We start from the raw sequence: 19,953 nt of genomic DNA on the forward strand, positions 1-19,953 counted from the left end.
CTTTATTAATGTCAGAAAAACCACAAACACACATAACATGTTGATAGTTATAAAATATACGGTGGCAAAAAATTTACTCTGAATTTCCTCTCTCATGGAAGATTTAGTACAAAACAGTAACAATTTAAGTAAATTTGTAATCCTAAAAGTACCGTGAGAGTAGCCTTATGCATTTTTCACATTTAATTTTGCTACTAAAGAGAAAAGAAAGTGCCAATTCTTAGATTTACTTGGGATCATTATCTGAATAATATTCAGATACTTACTACTCTGAATAAGATACTGTGAAAAAATTTCCATTCTTTGAAGTCGTATCACTAAACTTGAAAGGCAGTTAATGTTCATTTGAATTTGAAACCAAGGGGTTTCCTCTGATATACTCAGGCAAGGGAGAGGTGTTTTAAGCCAAAGGAGCATTATTACATGAGTCAAAAATAGAGTTGCCAACAGATCCTCTGCAGAGGATGAATGAATTAACAAACTGTGGTACATTCAATAGTGGAATCCTATTCAGCGCTGAAAAGAAATGAGCTATCTTAAATGCATATTACTAAGTGAAAGAAGCCAATGTGAAAAGGCTACATGCTGTATAATTCCAACAAAATAACATTCTAGAAACGGAAAAACTAATGAGACAGTAAAAGGATCAGTGATTGCAGGGGTGAGGGGAGCGCGGGAGGGATGAACAGACAGAGCACAGAGGATTTTTTAGGACAGTGAAAACACTCTGTAAGGTACCATATTGATGGATGCATGTCATTATATGTTTGTTCAGACCCACAGAGTGTACAATACCAAGAGTGAATCTTAAAGTAAACTATGGACTTTGAGTATGATGTGTCAATATAAGTCCATCAGTTGTAGCAAATGTTCCATCTGTGGGGAATGTTAACAATTAGGGAGGCTTTGTGTGCGCATGCCTGTGTGTGTGTTTGTGTGTGTGCGTTGGAGGGGCAGGGAGGGTAAAGGGTATATGGGAAATATTCGTACCTTCCTTCCAATTTTGCTGTGAATCTAAAACTGCTCTTAAAAAATAAATGAATAAAGGCTTAAAATTAAAAAAAAAATAGAGTTGTCAGGTAAAATACAGAATTCCCAGTTACATTTGAATTTCAAATAAACAACAAAACATGTTTAGAATAAGTATATCCCATACAGTACTATCTCACTGAATATTTGGGACTTTACTAAAAATATATATTTTGTGCTTATCTGAAATTCAAATATAATTTTTGTTGGCTAAATCTGGTAATCTTAGTTGCAAATGAGAAAGAACATGGCATATTTGAGAACCCGAAAGTTCTGTGCTTCTAGTACAGTATTTCCTAAAATATAGTATGGTTTATGTGAGGTTACATCAGATAGTGTAAGGATTTTTTATTTTAATAATTTTGTCATTTTATAGGAAAAAATATTAGAAATAAAAGATTTTCATTTTTATTTTATGCAGCATTATATATTAAAAATTGTTTCAGTTGAGATATATATGATTGACATATAGCATATTAATATTAGGTGTAAATAGTAATGATGTGACTTTTCTATATATTGCAAAATGATCACTACATTGAAGCCTAGTTAACTTTTAGCATTACACATAGTTACAATTTTTTTGTAATGAGAACTTTTGTGATCTACTCTGTTGGTAATTTTCAAATACACAATGCAGTGTTACTAATGTATAGTGTTATATATTACACTTTTATTTTATAACTGAAAGTTTGTACTTTTTGGCCCTCTTCACCCACTTTTCCCACCACATCCCCAACCAGCCTACCTCTAGTAAGCACCAATCTGTTCTCTGTATCTATGAGTTCAGTTTTTGTTTTTGTTTGTCTGTTTGTTTTAGATTCCACACTTGAATGAGATAATATAGTAGTTTTCTTTCTCTGATTTATTTCACTTAGTGTAATACCATCAAGGTCCATTCATGTTGTCACAAATGGCATGATTTCATTCTTATTTATGGCTGAATAATATTCCATTGTTCATTTTCTTTATTTTCTTTACTTATTCATCCATCATTGGACTCTTCACTTGCCTCCATATCTTAACTATTTAAATAATACTGCCATGAATATAATGATACATTTATCTTTTCCAGTTAGTATTTTTGTTTTCTTCAGATAAGTACTTAGAAGTGGAATGACTGGATCAATTTCTTTATTTTTTGAGGAACCTCTGTACAGTTTTCCATAGTGGCTGTACCAGTTGACATTCCCATCAATAGTGAACAAAGGTTTCCTTTTCTCTACATCTTCACCAGCACTTATTATTTCTTATCTTTTTCATAATAGCCATTCTGACAACTATCTGTGAAGAGATATCTGATGCTTTTTTGACTTGCATTTCTCTGATAACTTGTGATGTTGAGCATCTTTTCATGCATCTGTTAGCTCTACATCTTATTTGAAAAAATGTCTATTCAGATCCGAAAAGTGCATTTAAAAATTTTTTTATCGAAGTCCAATTGCTATATGGTATTGTGTTAGCTTCTGCTGTGCAGCAAAATGAAGCAGTTATACATATACATAAATCCCCTCTTTTGTAGATTTCCTTCCCGTCTAGGTTAGAAATGCATTTATAACTGTGAAACATTAAGTCTACTTAAAGAAAAACATCAAAAAATATGCAGTTGTCCTCAGAATGATTGAATTTGAGGGACACTGGGCAGGATCAGGAAGTGCTGAGATGTAAAATTAGAAAAGTAGACAGAAGTGAGGTCAATACAGGACTTTGCTTCTAAATTAAGTCATATATTTTTCTGGAAAAGAAATAAATTTTTATTTATGCCTTGCTTGGTTATCTACACCTAAGGAAAGACCATCATAATACTCTTGGAAATAATTTATGGAATTTTAATGTTAAGTAGATGTTTTCCTTATGTTTTCAAACCAGAATAAGTCCTGTGTCCTTTAATATCTGAGCTAGCAAAGAGCTTATGAGAATTGTAAACAAAACAACAACAACAGAAAAACTACAGGGATATCGTGTAGGCATGATGACACAGAACACAGAATAGTCCATCAAGGCTGATTTTGTGTCTAAATAAATACATACATTAATTGACCTTGAATGTCAATCTAAAGTTTTAGCATTTAAAGTGAAAACTGGTTACAGAATGCTTACCAAATTATTTAGCTAGAAATTTTATCCCAACCCAAAAATGAGCCTTTAAAGCTAGTGGAGGAAGGCATCCTCAGATTCCCCTGGGATAGAGAGGAATTGCTGCCCACACACCTCTCTCCTGGTTCACACCTGCCACTTCTAAGCACTCCTTAGGACCTGCTGCATAAATGTCCTTTGAAACCATTTAGGAGACTGTGTAGGAAATTTACAAAGTCCAGGCTAAGAAATGCTCCATTTGAAGCCTCACTGAAGTTTAAAAATTGAGCAAATGTGTGACCAATTTTTTTCACATCCCTTTTAAATGGGAGGGGAGATTAATAGAGAGTGAACTACCACACAATTGCACTCATCTCACATGCTAGTAAAGTAATGCTCAAATTCTCCAAGCCAAGCTTCAGCAAATACATGAACCGTGAATTTCCAGATGTTCAAGTTGGTTTTAGAAAAGGCAGAGGAACCAGAGATCAAATTGCCAACATCCGCTGGATCATCGAAAAAGCAAGAGAGTTCCAGAAAAACATTTATTTCTGCTTTATTGACTATGCCAAAGCTTTTGACTGTGTGGATCACAATAAACTGTGGAAAATTCTGAAGGAGATGAGAATACCAGCCCACCTGACCTGCCTCTTGAGAAACCTGTATGCAGGTCAGGAAGCAACAGTTAGAACTGGACATAGAACAGACTGGTTCCAAGTAGGAAAAGGAGTATGTCAAGGCTGTATATTGTCACCGTGCTTATTTAACTTATTAACTTATTTAACTTTCTCAAGATGCAGAGTACATCTTGAGAAATGCTGGGCTGGAGGAAGCCCAAGCTGGAATCAAGATTGCCGGGAGAAATATCAATAACCTCAGATATGCAGATGATAGCACCCTTATGGCAGAAAGTGAAGAAGAACTAAAGAGCCTCTTGACGAAAGTGAAAGAGGAGAGTGAAAAAGTTGGCTTAAAGCTCAGCAATCAGAAAACTAAGATCATGGCATCCGGTCCCATCACTTCATGGCAAATAGATGGAGAACAGTGGACACAGGGGCTGACTTTATTTTTGGGGGCTCCAAAATCACTCCAGATGGTGATTGCAGTCGTGAAATTAAAAGACACTTACTCCTTGGGAGGAAAGTTATGACCAACCTAGACAGCATATTAAAAAGCAGAGACATTACTTTATTCACAAAGGTCCATCTAGTCAAGGCTATGGTTTTACCAGTGGTCATGTATGGATGTGAGAGTTGGGCTGTGAAGAAAGCTGAGTGCCTAAGAATTGATGCTTTTGAACTGTGATGTTGGAGAAGACTCTTGAGAGTCCCCTGGACTCCAAGAAGATCCAACCAGTCCATCCTAAAGGAGATCAGTCCTGGGTGTTCATTGGAAGGACTGATATTGAAGCTGAAACTCCAATACTTTGGCCACCTAATGCGAAGAGCTGACTCATTAGAAAAGACCCTGATGCTGGGAAAGATTGAGGGCAGGAGGAGAAGGGGAAAACAGAGGATGAGATGGTTGGATGGCATCACCAACTCAATGGACATGAGTTTGTGTAGACTCCGGCAGTTGGTGATGGACAGGGAGGCCTGGTGTGCTGCAGTTCATGGGGTCGCAAAGAGTCAGACACAAGACTGAACTGAACTGAACTGAACACAGACCCTTAATATAGTGCTACAATGTACGTATCAGTTAAAAGATTCCTTGTAGCAACTTTAAATGAGGGTAATATTTATCTCTCTCTACCATCTAATATTAAAATGATATTGGCATATGTTATTATTCCTTAAAGATAACACACAAAGATTTTGTGGTTGAACAGACTATATCTGGCAAGTGGGAGATAGTAGTTATGTGTGTTTTTTTATTACCTCTGTTTAGCTTTATTACCAGTCTGTATAAATTTTATCTCAAAATGCACCTGAATAAAAATTAAGGCTGACTTATTGAACTTGCCTAGAAATTCTGGCATAAAATAATTACATTATTTTTAGCTTCTGCCAGTCAACTCAGATGAAAATCTTCACTGCTTCTGAAGAAATAAAGATTTAATCACTTTCTGATTCTTCAAGCAGGATATTATGTTAAGAAAGGAAAGTCTAGAATGAGGAATTTATTGTCAAATGAAATTTATAACACTAATATGAGATTTCATACTAGTCCAGCTGGCTTTAGATCAAATAATTCAGAGTGAAGTTGAGCCAAGCTTTTTGCTAAAAGGTCTCTTTCTTTTACGGGTGAGCAAGGAGTATTAACAGCCCAGAATAGCCAGTAAGACGTGTATGGAATCAAAGACAGTGTAGAGGCCAGAACCTTGGCTTGTGAATCAGGAAGTCTTAGTTCTATTCCTGGCCTAGCCTTTAATTTATTATGCCTGTCTATGGGATGCCACAACTCATTGACAAGCAGAACATTCAGGCAGTGCTGAATTTGCTGAGCCAAATATCTACTATTTGGAAGCATCCGGGTATTTCACTGAATTTTTTGGTTCCCTTCCAAATGCTTGGCATAAGGAAAACGGAGCCTGTCAGCTCTAAGGGAGGCACCCTTTGCTCTGGACCTCATGTTTGCCCAGTCTGTGAAATGTCCAATAATGTTCACATCATCCCCACTCCCTGTGTATGTGCTGTGTTCTATGCTGTTCAATAAAGAGTCTTTGGAGAAAGAGAGAGGGTCAGAGTTATCTTCCTCAGTGGCAAGGAAAGAGGAGTCATAGAAGCTCCCGTTCAAAGGATTCCAGTTTATGACCCTGGAGAGAATGATCTCCTAAAATCTCTGTTTATTTCCCCCAATACCATTGTGATCAAAGTGACTTCACTGCCCAGGGACTAAGTAGCTCAAGGGAGTAAAGAAGGAGCTCTTTCCAGTTGCCCAATTAACTCCACGTGGCTTGGCCATCTTAGGTTTTGACAACAAATCAAATTGAAAGGAAGTTTTTCTCATAATTTGCCTAAGTATACACTGACTTGTGTTTGAAAAATATACAACTGGAAATTTGTTCCACAGTGGCTACGTACATTATCTATACCTTGACAACAGCTGGTTATAGTCTCAAGACAACAGGATGTTTCTGTTCTTAGCAGGATACAGGCACATACTGGGAGAAAGAGACATATATCACATGGTTGACTCAAGGTCAGCTCACAGCCGAAAAAATCCTTCTCATTAAAAAAGCAGATTGAGACTATCCCATTAAGAAAAGCCTGTTCATGTTCTCAGCAGGCCCTTAATTCTTAGGCTGTGTTAAAGAGGGTATATGGAACATGGAGAAATACTTGCCTTCTCTATCTTCATGGTCAGAAAACATGTAAAGTAATATATTTAATCCTTGGTACCAACCATTAGTTGGGTCATTGATAGAACTATGTCATATCCAGAGAAGAGTAAACAGAACTAATAAGGATTTGAAAACATTATAATTATGTTTTCATATATATGTAAACAATGTAACAAATAATTAAAGGAACTGAGGATGATTTACCATGAAAAAGAAAATGGGTGCAATGTAGTTTTTCAAATATTTGAAAGGCAGTTTCATGGAACAGGCTTTACTTAGGCTGTCTAGTTCTGGAAGGAGAAACTGGGAAGGTAGAGGAAGGCAAAATCTGTTTCCATAACATTTCTAAATGGCAGAGGGTGAGATGGTTGGATGGCATCACCAACTCAACGAACATGAACTTGGGCAAACGCAAGGAGATAGTTAGGGACAGGGAGGTCTGGCATGCTGCAGTCCATGGGCTTGCAAAGAGTCGGATACGACTTAGCAACTGAACAACAACAGCATTTCTAAAAATTATGCTGTAAAATATGAAAGCAGTTGCTACCTAAGAAATGATACAGTGCATGCAGTAGATGGTCAATAAACACATCTTGAATGATTGTTAAATAAAAGTATAAAGAATTGAACCAGATGCTTCAAAGATATCTTGTAATAAATTGTGATCATTGGCGTTCTTCCAAAACATAGTTTCTATATGTTAGAAAGAATATAAACTGGGCTGTGGGAGCTCAAGAGAGTACACATGATGTGGAAGTGATTACTAAACTAATCGTGGAAGGAAAGCAAAGTGGAAGGAGACTAGGACAGGCACAGGGAGAGCCAGCTCTAGGCCTGTCACTTTACCAACAGAAATGCGACCTGGACCTAAAACTTGCTGGAATCACTTTGCTCATCTGCAAAGTCAGAACATTGGTACCACTGTCCTGGACCTGTAGGTTTCTAAAGTCTCAGGTGTTGAATGAAGTATCCAGGTGACATAATGAGTAACCTAAAGAAATGAATTTTAACTTACTTAAGTAAAAATACAAATATATATGCTCATGATAATACATTTTAGGGAATTTTGCAAACATAGATAAGGGATGATACCAAGAAGGTAGATAAAGGAGCCACTACCAGAAAAAAAGAGATCCTTCCAGAAGGTCATTAAATTTAAACCTACAATATATACTGAACTCTACCTGAGCAATGGAAGGAAATATTAGGGAGCGTAAATGCATCAAATAAATAAAATGCATTATTTCAATATATGATTATGTTGACTACACCTTCATTACAGCTGTTGGTTTAATTGTCAATATTTCCATTCAAGTCAGATTCTAAGAATGATTCTGTATCCAATTGGTCCCCGCTCCTAGTGTGTGTGTTGGAGCCCCTGTGCATTAACTCACCACAGACCATAAGCGCCAACTGTGTGCGTCTCTCCCAAAACTGCATTCAGTAATGTCTAGCTGGGAGCTTGAAATTGGCCATGGATGTATTTACACTACAGAAAAGTTGGCACACGCTACAAATTAGGGCTTTCTTTTTATTTGGAGATCCAGTTGCTAAAGATTCTCTGACATATCACTGCCCACTCACTCCCTACTTCGAAGAAATAGGATCCCTAAACAGTTACTTCTTTTTCACTTCGATCTCAAAATGTATAGGACTTGATTATAAAAATTTCTATTATTTCTTTTTAATCACTGTAAAGTGGGACCTCAGCAGAAAAAAGGACTATGGCTAGAACTAGAAGAATCATCTTAGGATAAACTAAACTGTTTCACCTGTATTAGTCATGTGGCATTGCTGGACATAAAATGTGATGAGGGTCCAGAAATGTTTGGTTGTCAAAATGTGGCAAGAAGTCTGCAAGTGTAAAAAACACACTGAATCACTCATTTGCTTATATCTTTCCCGTGGCCCCACTACACAAAGAATAAAATTGACCTCCTTACAGTGACCTTCATAACAGAATATAGTTTGGCTCCTGTTTATAGTCAGCCTCATTTTTTCCTAGCACCCACTCACTCTCCCACTCACTTTCCCTCTCCTGGCTTTCCTAACTTTTTTTCACTTCCTCTTATTCACCAAACTTGTTCTCACCTCAGCATCCTCATATCACTCTTCCCCCTGCATGGAACATTGATTTCCCAGTTCTACTACCCTCTCTTCTCCTCCTTCCTTCCCTCCCCGCCTCACACCCTCCCTCCCTTCCTTATTTCTCTCTTTCTCTCTCTCCATTTCTATCTTTGTCTCTGTCTTTCTCTCTTCTACCTCATTTTCTTTTCATCCCCATCATGGTTTACTCTCACTTTGGCAGAAAGCTCTTCTCTGACCACACTCCACCAGATGGGACACTTCCCCTGCAGTTACTGTATACCTCATTACCCTGTCTATTTTCGTCTTAACCCTAGTTCCTATCAGAAACTATGTATATGAATTTTTTTTTTACTTTCCTTATGTCTTCTCATGTTGACTATAATATTGAAGACAGCAGAGATCCTCTATCTCTTATTCACTGATAAACGTTTTGTTCCCTTTCACAGAACAGTTGTGACTGCAGGAAAGATGGGAGGGGAGAAAATTTCACATCTTGGCTTTGATTTAAGGGGATTAAGTTACTGAAATACATAGAACTAAGGCAGCCTCGCTCATTAAGAAGTTCCTCTTCCCCTGGCCTGTAGTGACAGCATGAAATGAAAGCTCTGCTGTAGAGTTCAACCTTGCCAGAATCTGCAAACACACAGCTTTGTTTTCAGCCATGAGCTATTTGCTGGAGTTTAGCCATGGACATATGAAAAGTTAGAACTTTGCAAAATATTCATACTTGAGCTTTAACAACAAGGACAAAAGATTTATCCAAAGCATCTGATTTGTAGCCAACTCTATTTTGTGATGTTTAATGTGTAATGTTTGATGCTAGTCTGTGTACTTTACATTTCAGGCTGAACGTTGTAATAGATGATGAACAAGGAAGTATCCACAAATGAAAGGGAAGTGCAATAAGCTTATTTCTCTAAAGAAATATCTTAGACCAAGGCTGCTTGATTTTATTCTTTTGGCAGGTCATTTAAAATAATTCAATGCTCAGCCCATAGACTTGAAAAAGTTTTTAAAGCACAATCTCAGCGTCCAGTTACTACAAATTGTCTCTAAGTCTACTGTTGATAGGTAGGATAGCTTCAGGGTATACTGTTTTATCCAATGTTAACTTAGTAGCTGGAAAAATATTAAGACATGTTTTCTAACACCCCAGGAAATATTATTTCACTGGCTTCTATTGATTTCATTAATATTTTTATTCCTGTAAAAGTGTTGCATATGCAGTGTAAAACTTGACTCTGTGTCTGCTTAGTGGAAAAACCTCATCTTTCTGCTTGAGGATGTTATGACTGGTGAATGAAAGACAATCAAACAAAAGCATACATGAACATAGAGATATGCAAAGAACATTACCTTGCCAAACACAAGTTTGGTTTAAATGAGAAGGAAATTATATAAGCAAATACATTGAGGGAGTAATTAAGGTGATTTTGAGTCTTCTATTCAGGCAGATTCTTCCATTTTCTGTATTATTTAGAATAGAATTTAACATTTTTAATATTTCTGGGACTCTATTAAAGTATAAACAGGGTTTTACTATAAATAACATTTTAAAAAAATATAACAAAGTTCTGTAGCATTGAGGAATATGACGTAGAGTAATGTTCAGATCTGTTGCAAATATCCTGGCCCTTCTTAAGCACAATGAAACTTTATGACCACAAAAGTTCTGTAATTCTCTGTCAGAGCCTCATTAAATGTTTTAGACAACACAGATGATGGAAGGAAACTGAAGAAATAATTACAGTATAGTACTCTGAGGGAATTAACGTAACTCAGAAAAATTCTTAATGTATTCTGAAAATTAATGTCTTTATGGAAGTGGGACTGAGTCTTTCAGTTTGACATTAAACTTTAAACCAAGCACAGGTTCAGCTAACCCAAATAATTTCTTAATGGTAGCTGAATTAATGATTTTTGACCAACTTAATCTAATAAACTAATTATTTGACTTGTGAGAAATAGTTATTGTTAATATTAACAGTCTACTTTACCTGTGAGAAGTACAGAGACCCCTATGGCATTAGATGACTCCATGCAATTACCCTAGTTCTTGTTCTTTGGGGTCTGCCCTAATGGTGATTAGGGAATTTAGGGTGATTAAGAGAAAAAGTCCAAAAACAAAACCAAAGATCTGATTCAAACAGTCACCTCATTCATGCCACTACTCATCCATCCCCTGAGCAAAACCTCCTAACTGCTCCCTTGTACCCACACCCTTCAGGCTTTCATCACAGTAGCATTTCCCTTTGAGGTCATTGCTGATGGTCCTTTCAAAGCTGATTTCACCCAGGTAAATACCTTAGACAGATGAGAAAATGGCAACATGAGTCACAAATGATGATTTACCTCAAAAAGGCTGGTCCTGAGTCCATGACACCTCTCAGTGGATCTTGCTTCTAAGGAAACTCACAGTGCTTTCATGTTTTGTTTTGTTTTTATTTCATTTACCCTCACTCTGCCCAACCTGATACTTTGCACATTACAGAACATTTTAAAGTTTCCTAATACTAATGACTTGAACACTCAAGAATAGTAAACAGTCATGTGCAAATAACTCTGTATGGTCAGTGAGAAGCTTAACTATTTTTATAAGAAAAAATATTTTCATAAATATATGTCTATGTTATAGAGAATTCAAAGTAAGTAACCACAATTCATGTGATTATAGAGGCTTTTTTTTTCCCCCAAAGTGTGTGAAAGAAGGTTGAAAATGAATATTGGCAATAACATAGCTTGAAAAAGCAGTAAGTGGCCTCACGCAAAAAACAAAACAAATAAAAATTTCTGCCTTGTTTGATTCTTTTCCTTTATTTTTACTATACTCAGAAATAGTCATCCAAAACTATTATCTTATATGCATCCTTATATGTCTAACCTGAAAACAATTGTTAGTATGTTATAAATGATTTGTGTGTATAATTGATTTGACAAAAGAAGGGTAAATATACAACTTTTTCCAAAAATAATCTGAAAATAGTAAATGTTTCAGTAGCATTGGTGTTATGCCTCTTTTTCATTGTGCCTTGCTCTAGAAAATATATATTTAATATTCCTGTAAAAATGCCTTCTTGGCAGGAGGTCAGTATTTTCCCAGTGAAGTGTCCATTGATGGTACAGAATAGAACGTTCCTGCCCCTTAAGTAGAAGACTGCCTTTTATTGTGTCCTTTGTGTCCCATTGAAGAACAGGGAACTTTTTATTCTTTCCAAGAAATGGCCTTTCAGATTCAACAACAGCATGTTCTGTTCCTCAGGAAATAAGAGAAGATCGAGATAGGGCGCGACTAGACTCCATGGTGCTGCTGATCATGAAACTGGACCAGCTCGATCAGGACATTGAGAACGCCCTCAGCGCCAGCTCCTCTCCGTCCAGCACACCAACCAACCTGCGGCGGCAAGTCCCTGTGAGCTTCCCACCTCCCGCTCTGCGTGTGAATGTGTCCCCGCATCTGTAGAGTCCCTCTTGAGAATGAAACATCTTGGATGGCCCAGTCTACCCACATGTGACCCTGATAGTGTTCCATAAAGATCACTCAAATCATTCTAGGCTTCACGCAGAGTCCGTAAGAGACGTGTGTGATTCAAAGGAAAATGGTTATTATTAGACAGGAAAGAGGGTCACTTTGGGAAGTTACTTTGCTTTCTAGTGATCAGATTCTCTTCATTGCTGTTGTTTCCTTCATTGTCAGACTTTTCTGATATGCTGTAAACACCATTAGTGATGCTCTGTTTATCTTGTTTAGTATTTTATGTCCAGTATCCCACAAATTTACACTGGATATAGAAGATGGTTTATAAATATCTGTGGATGAATGGATGAATAATTGGATGGATGGATGAGTCGGTGGATGAGTGGGCAAGTAAATGGGTGGATGGGTAGGCATGTGGATGGATGGAGGAATGAATGCTGATTGAACTAACTCAGCATATTATAAGAAAGAATTTAGCTGAAATCAACTTGAGAACACTCTAAAATTCACTCAGTGAAACATAATGAATAGGAAAGAGGTGAAAACTTTATTTTACTGTGCATAAATTTCATATAAGATAGACTCTCTTTTGAGAGTCTAACACCCAAGATAAAATTTAGAAGACATAGATGCCAAAATGTCTATACACTTCACATATTTAATATTATGTTCATATTAAATGGCTTAGTTTTTGCATATCTAACAAATATGATGGTAGAATTTACTTATAATTAAGCCATGGAGCCCTTTTGAGACCTACCAAAATAGAACTATTCTGTATCAAATTATTTTGTGTAGTTCTACTATTTTTTTTTGTTTTGTTTTATTTATTTAATTTATTTTTATTAGTTGGAGGCTAATTACTTCACAACATTTCAGTGGGTTTTGTCATACATTGATATGAATCAGCCATAGGTTTACACGTATTCCCCATCCCGATCCCCCCTCCCACCTCCCTCTCCACCCGATTCCTCTGGGTCTTCCCAGTGCACCAGGCCCGAGCACTTGTCTCATGCATCCCACCTGGGCTGGTGATCTGTTTCACCATAGATAGTATACATGCTGTTCTTTTGAAATATCCCACCCTCACTTCTCCCACAGAGTTCAAAAGTCTGTTCTGTATTTCTGTGTCTCTTTTTCTGTTTTGCATATAGGGTTATCGTTACCATCTTTCTAAATTCCATATATATGTGTTAGTATGCTGTAATGTTCTTTATCTTTCTGGCTTACTTCACTCTGTAATGGGCTCCAGTTTCATCCATCTCATTAGGACTGATTCAAATGAATTCTTTTTAATGGCTGAGTAATATTCCATGGTGTATATGTACCACAGCTTCCTTATCCATTCATCTGCTGATGGGCATCTAGGTTGCTTCCATGTCCTGGCTATTATAAACAGTGCTGCGATGAACATTGGGGTGCACGTGTCTCTTTCAGATCTGGTTTCCTCAGTGTGTATGCCCAGAAGTGGGATTGCTGGGTCATATGGCAGTTCTATTTCCAGTTTTTTAAGAAATCTCCACACTGTTTCCATAGTGGCTGTACTAGTTTGCATTCCCACCAACAGTGTAAGAGGGTTCCCTTTTCTCCACACCCTCTCCAGCATTTATTGCTTGTAGACTTTTGGATAGCAGCCATCCTGACTGGCGTGTAATGGTACCTCATTGTGGTTTTGATTTGCATTTCTCTGATAATGAGTGATGTTGAGCATCTTTTCATGTGTTTGTTAGCCATCTGTATGTCTTCTTTGGAGAAATGTCTGTTTAGTTCTTTGGCCCATTTTTTGATTGGGTCATTTATTTTTCTGGAATTGAGCTGCAGGAGTTGCTTGTATATTTTTGAGATTAATCCTTTGTCTGTTTCTTCATTTGCTATTATTTTCTCCCAATCTGAGGGCTGTCTTTTCACCTTACTTATAGTTTCCTTTTGTGCAAAAGCTTTTAAGTTTCATTAGGTCCCATTTGTTTAGTTTTGCTTTTATTTCCAATATTCTGGGAGGTGGGTCATAGAGGATCTTGCTGTGATTTATGTCGGAGAGTGTTTTGCCTATGTTCTCCTCTAGGAGTTTTATAGTTTCTGGTCTTACATTTAGATCTTTAATCCATTTTGAGTTTATTTTTGTGTATGGTGTTAGAAAGTGTTCTAGTTTCATTCTTTTACAAGTGGTTGACCAGTTTTCCCAGCACCACTTGTTAAAGAGGTTGTCTTTTTTCCATTGTATATCCTTGCCTCCTTTGTCAAAGATAAGGTGTCCATAGGTTCGGGGATTTATCTCTGGGCTTTCTATTCTGTTCCATTGATCTATATTTCTGTCTTTGTGCCAGTACCATACTGTCTTGATGACTGTGGCTTTGTAGTAGAGTCTGAAGTCAGGCAGGTTGATTCCTCCAGTTCCATTCTTCTTTCTCAAGATTACTTTGGCTATTCGAGGTTTTTTTGTATTTCCATACAAATTGTGAAATTCTTTGTCTAGTTCTGTGAAAAAATACCGTTGGTAGCTTGATAGGGATTGCATTGAATCTATAGATTGCTTTGGGTAGAATAGGCCATTCTTCCAATCCATGAAACAGTATTTTTCTCCATCTGTTTGTGTCCTCTTTGATTTCTTTCATCAGTGTTTTATAGTTTTCTATGTATAGGTCTTTTGTTTCTTTAGGTAGATATACTCCTAAGTATTTTATTCTTTTTGTTGCAATGGTGAATGGTATTGTTTCCTTAAGTTCTCTGTTTTTTCATTGTTAGTATATAGGAATGCAAGGGATTTCTGTGTGTTAATTATATCCTGCAACTTTACTATATTCATTGATTAGCTCTAGTAGTTCTACTATTGATTATGAAGTTATTCAAGACTTATTCTGACTGTGGTACAGAATATTTCACAGAAAATAAGCAAGTTATATTAGTAGCTAACCTTAGTATATATGAATGCATTACATAGTGTGCATTACGTATGCTAACACATTCATTCCTTATAACATTGTTCAGAGTAAAAAGAATAGAGAAGTTAGTAATTGTATGTACAAAAGCCATGTCATTCAACCACTATTCCATACTTCTTTTCATAGCTGACTATTATGGGAATCTGATACCTTGAGTAAAAAACAATTTTAATTTAAAAATGAAAAAAACATGACATTAAATACTTCAGTCTAGACCTAGAAAGTCAGTAGAAATGACATTTTTCTTCTTGTTTGTAACCTTCTGGATAATTTTTCCTTATCCTTCAGGATTCATCTCAGATGTTTTCTTTACAGTGAAGTCTTCCCTAAATCTCCATACGTCTTCCCAGACAGAATCACTTACTCCTCCCCTGGTGCCATAGTGTTTCACACATACTTCAGTAGGACAGGCAGCCAAGTGAAGGAAACACAACCAGAGTAGCCTCCTGAAGACCAACAAGAAGGGTGTTTTAACCCTGTTTACAGATTAAAGGTGTAGAGAAGCTTCATGCTCATTTTCACCATTTCACTTTGTGCTCCTTTTCATCATTTTCAATAAATGTATAGCCCTATTTTTCAATAGGAGATGCATCTCAGTACTTTTTTTTTTTTTTACCATTAATGTACATGTGAGATATATTTTCTCTTTTAAAGTTTTGTATTATGAAATGCTAATCTCTCCCTATCTCTTTAATGGTTCTTCTTTTCCTTCTATATTGACCTTTCCTCAGTACTAGGTATTTAGTGATAAAAAGTACAGCACAGATATCTGCTAAATGAAACTCCATATTATTGTCTCCAGCTCAGAGAGCAAAACAGCCCTTACCTGCTACATGTGGTTCTTTGTTGAAAGGTAAAGACAATACAAAACAAGAGCTAAGGTGGGTGATGATTAGGATTTGCCTACATCTGTATCTTCTCCCTCCATTTCAAGTGTAAGCTGGATTTTATATCACATGCACTGTCTCATGGACCATCACTGTCCTTGCTGAGCAGTGGTAGATTCTATAAATAAAAATGTGTTTCTGAGTCTTTAGTTCAACAGATAATTGAAATAAGCCCAATAATACAGTAGAAAAATAAGCTTTAGAGTCTGCAAGCCTGGGTTCACATGCCAGCTCTGCAACTGAATGTCTGAGAACATAAGAAAAGTGTTTGATTTCTCAACTTCAGGTTCATGTAAAAGCAGGAGAGATTGTTTCCTACTTAATGGCTTGTTGGGAGGAGTTAATGAAAGAAGATATGTAAATGCATTCAAAGATCTGATACAGACTACATGTTTGGTATTTGTTAATTCATTTTCCTTCTCCCATGTCTTCACTCACATCAGACACTGGGCTAGAGATGAATAAGACAGAGCCTGAATCCCTCAAAATTTCTTTTTGGTCTCTGTGTTTTTCTAAGTCATCCCTTTTTCTTTATTTCTGTTCCTTGGTCTTTAAAGCTAATTTTAACATTCTCTCATCATCAAAAAGTTTTCCACATGAGATTTCCATTCCATTTGATAATTGTGCCATGGAATAAGTGGGTTATAACAGATGATTATGACCGTAAGTGTCCACCAAGGAGCTCTGTCCCAGATTCAGAGGAGAAGCCTCCTCTGACACACCCTCATCCTCCACTGTGAATCTACAGTTTAGGAGGGAGGGGAAGACATACAATGGAACAGTGACCTCAGTTTGAAATTATTTATAAGGAAAGGTTAGAGTGAGTTCTACATATAATGCGCTGTGTGCTTAGTCACTCAGTCATGTCTGACTCTTTGCGACCCTGTGGACGGTAGCCTGCCAGGCTCCTCTGTCCATGGGGATTCTCCAGGCAAGAATCCTGGAGTGGGTTGCCATACCCTCCTCCAGGAGATCTTCCCAACCCAGAGATCAAACCCAGGTCTCCCACATGGCAGGCAGATTCTCTATAATAAAGGGAGTGGTAAAAACATAATATGAGCTGGAGTCGTAAAGAATGGCTTTAAAAATAAAATAAGGGTATTTTTATTGGAGTATACTTTCTGCTGTACAGCAAAGTGAATCAGCTGTATGTGCACTTGTATTGCCTCCCTCTTGGACCTCCCTCCCAAACCCCATCCCAGTCCTGCCCATTTAGGTGACCGCAAAGCACCAAGTTGAGCCCCTGTGCTATTCAGCAGCTTCCCACTAGCGATCTCTGTTATGTATGGTAGTGTATATATATCAATCTCAGTCCCCCAGTTCATCCCACCCACCTCCCCCACCATGTCCTCACCCCTATTCCGTGTCTGTATCTCTCTTCCTGCACTGCAAATAGGTTCATAACGGTAGAGCTAACATTTATGAAGCCTGCCCGGATAGAGCCAGACAAGTGAGGGTCAGACAGATCTGAGTTTTAATGTCAGTCCTGCCACAGACTGTGAACTTAGTCAAGTTACTTGCTTTAAGCTTTGGCTTCATCATCCATCAGGTGATGATAATAATATCTTCCAAAGAGTTTGTGAACATGGAACAGTACAGTATTGTCTATAAATGGTAAAAGCACAATTAGTGGTAGATTTTTAAAATATTTATTATTTTACCTCAGAATTATTATATTGTTAGAAAGGTGCAAGGTTACCCTCTTATTTACCTAATTAATTCATAAACAGGAAGGAAAATTAATGCAAATGGTTTCTGATAAACATAAATGTCGAATAGAAATGGCTTAAAAACTACCTGCTACTTAGGATTATGCATTTGATGTTTATAAATTACCTGCTATTTATGACTATCCATTTAATGTTGATTCAATATGAAATTTTAATACATTATTTTTCTCTTATGGTAAAATGTAAAATGTCTTTTCCATGCCAAAAAAAAGAAAAGAATACATAGCCCTTAATCTGAAATCACTCAGGGATGAGAAATTTGGTTAGGGTTATATGTTTATACACACACACATACTTAAAGATTGTTGTATTCTGTTTCATATTTATTGTTCTTTTGTATGTATTTTATACACTTTCTTTGTTTTCCACTTTTTAAATTTCTATTTGGAGTTTTATTGAGATATAGTTGACATATAACATATTGAGGTATACAATGTAATGATTTGATACAGTTTTTAATTGCAAAATAATAACCATATAAGGTTAGTTAACACATCCATCAACTAGTATAATTACAGTTGTGTGCCTGTGTGTATGTATGTGGTGAGAACACTTAATATCTAATTTCTTAGCAACTTTCAGGTATATAATAGAGTGATGTTAATACTGTCACGAAAGTGAAGATTAGATCCCCAGAACTTAAACATCTTATAACTGGAAACTTGTACCCTCTGACCAACTTGTCCCTAATATCCCCATTTCCCAGCCCCTGGCAACCACCACTCTACCTTGTTTCTGTTTTGGCCTTCTTTAGATTTCACATATAAGTGAGATTTATATAGTATTTGTGTTTTTCTTATTTCATTTCACATAATGCTTTTTAGGTCCTTCCATGTTGTCAGAAGAGGCAGACTTTCTTTCTTTTCTGTAGATAAACAATATTCCATTGTATGTGTGTGTGTGTGTGTGTGTATCACATTTTCTGTATTCATTATCCATCAATAGAGACTTTGGTTGTTTCCATGTCTTGGCTTTTGTGAATAACATAACAGTTAACAAAGGGGTGCAGATGTGTCTTCAAGACAGTGATTTCATTTCGTTTGGATGTATACCCAAATGTGGAATTGCTGGATTATATGTAGTTCTATTTTTAACTTTCTGAGGAACCTCCATACTGTTTTTCATAGTGACTATATTCATTTATAGTCCCACCAACAGTACTAGAATTCCCTTTTTTTCCACGTTCTCATCAACACTCATTATCTCTTGTCTTTTTTATGATAACCACTCTGATAGATGTGAGGTGATACCTCACTGTGGTTTTAATTTGCGTTTCCCTGATAATTAGTGATGTTGAGCATCATTTCGTGTACCTGTTGCCTATTTGTATGTCTCCGGAAAAATGTCTGCTCAGGCACTCTGCTCATCTTTTAGTCAGATTTGTTTTTTGCTAGTAAGTTGTATAAGTTCCTTATATATTTTGTATATTAACCTCTTATCCGATATTAGGTTTGCAAATATTTTCTCCTAATTCTATAGGCTACATCTTCATTCTGTTGTTTCCTTTGCTGTACAGAAGCCATATAGTTAGATATAGTCCCATTTGTTTACTTTTGTTTCTATTGCTTGTGCTTTTGGTGTCATACCCCAAAAAAAATTGTTGCCAAAACCAATGTCAAGAAGCATTTTCTCTATGCTTTCTTATAGAAGTTTTACAGTTTCAGATCTTACATTTACATCTTTAATTCACTTGAAGTTAAATTTTGTGAGTGGTATAAGACAGGGGTCAGATTTAATTTATTTGCATGTGAATATCTGATTTTCCCAACACCATTTATTGAAAAGACTGTTTTTCCCCATTGAGTATTCTTGACCCCATTGTCGAATGTTAGTTGACTGTACATGCATGCTTTTATTTCTAGACTCTCTATCCTATTCCATTGATCCCCGTGTCTGTTTCTGTGCCAGTACCATACTGTTTTTATTACTATAGTACTGAAATTTGAAATAAGAGAATGTGATGCCTCCAGCTTTGTTATTATTTTTGAAGATTGCTTTGGCTATCCAACAGTCCTTTGTGGTTCCATCCAAATTTTAGGATTTTTTTTTCCTTTTTTATGAAAAATGTCATTGGCATTCTGACAGGGATTGCACTGAATCTATACATCACTTTGGGTAGCGTGACATTTTTCAAAATTTTATTTTTTCCAATTCAGGAGCATGAGATAGCTTTCCAATTATTTGTGTCTTCTTCAATTTCTTTCATCAATGTCTTATAAATTCTAATGTAGAGATGTTGTGCCTCGTTGAAAGTGCAAGTCACTCAGTTGTGTCTGACTCTTTGCAACCCCATGGACTATACAGTCCATGGAATTCTCTAGGCCAGAATACTGGAGAGGGTAACCTTTCCCTTCTCCAGGGGATCTTCCCAACCCAGGGATTGAACCCAGGTCTCCCGCATTGCAAGTGGATTCTTTACCAGCTGAGCCACAAGGGAAGCCCTTGG

The 19,953-nt window shown here is 36.7% G+C and overlaps 1 protein-coding gene across 7 annotated transcripts in view; it reads left to right on the plus strand.

The window, feature by feature from the left end:
• Positions 1 to 19,953, plus strand: part of DLC1 (DLC1 Rho GTPase activating protein) — a 415,436-nt gene that overhangs the window by 104,494 nt on the left and 290,989 nt on the right. For 6 of the 7 annotated variants that reach the window (XR_006266865.1, XM_043454523.1, XM_043454531.1 and 3 more), the window contains exon 3: positions 11,736 to 11,885. The exons of the other annotated variant lie outside the window; for it this stretch is intronic. Coding sequence is in view for 5 of the 6 variants with exons in the window: in XM_043454523.1 (XP_043310458.1) it covers positions 11,736 to 11,885 (150 nt within the window). In the remaining variant the exon portion in view is untranslated. The remainder of the gene's footprint in view (positions 1 to 11,735; positions 11,886 to 19,953) is intronic. 7 annotated transcript variants of the gene reach the window in all.

This window comes from Cervus canadensis, chromosome 31 (genome assembly GCF_019320065.1).
Source record: "Cervus canadensis isolate Bull #8, Minnesota chromosome 31, ASM1932006v1, whole genome shotgun sequence".
Lineage (NCBI taxonomy): Eukaryota > Metazoa > Chordata > Mammalia > Artiodactyla > Cervidae > Cervus > Cervus canadensis.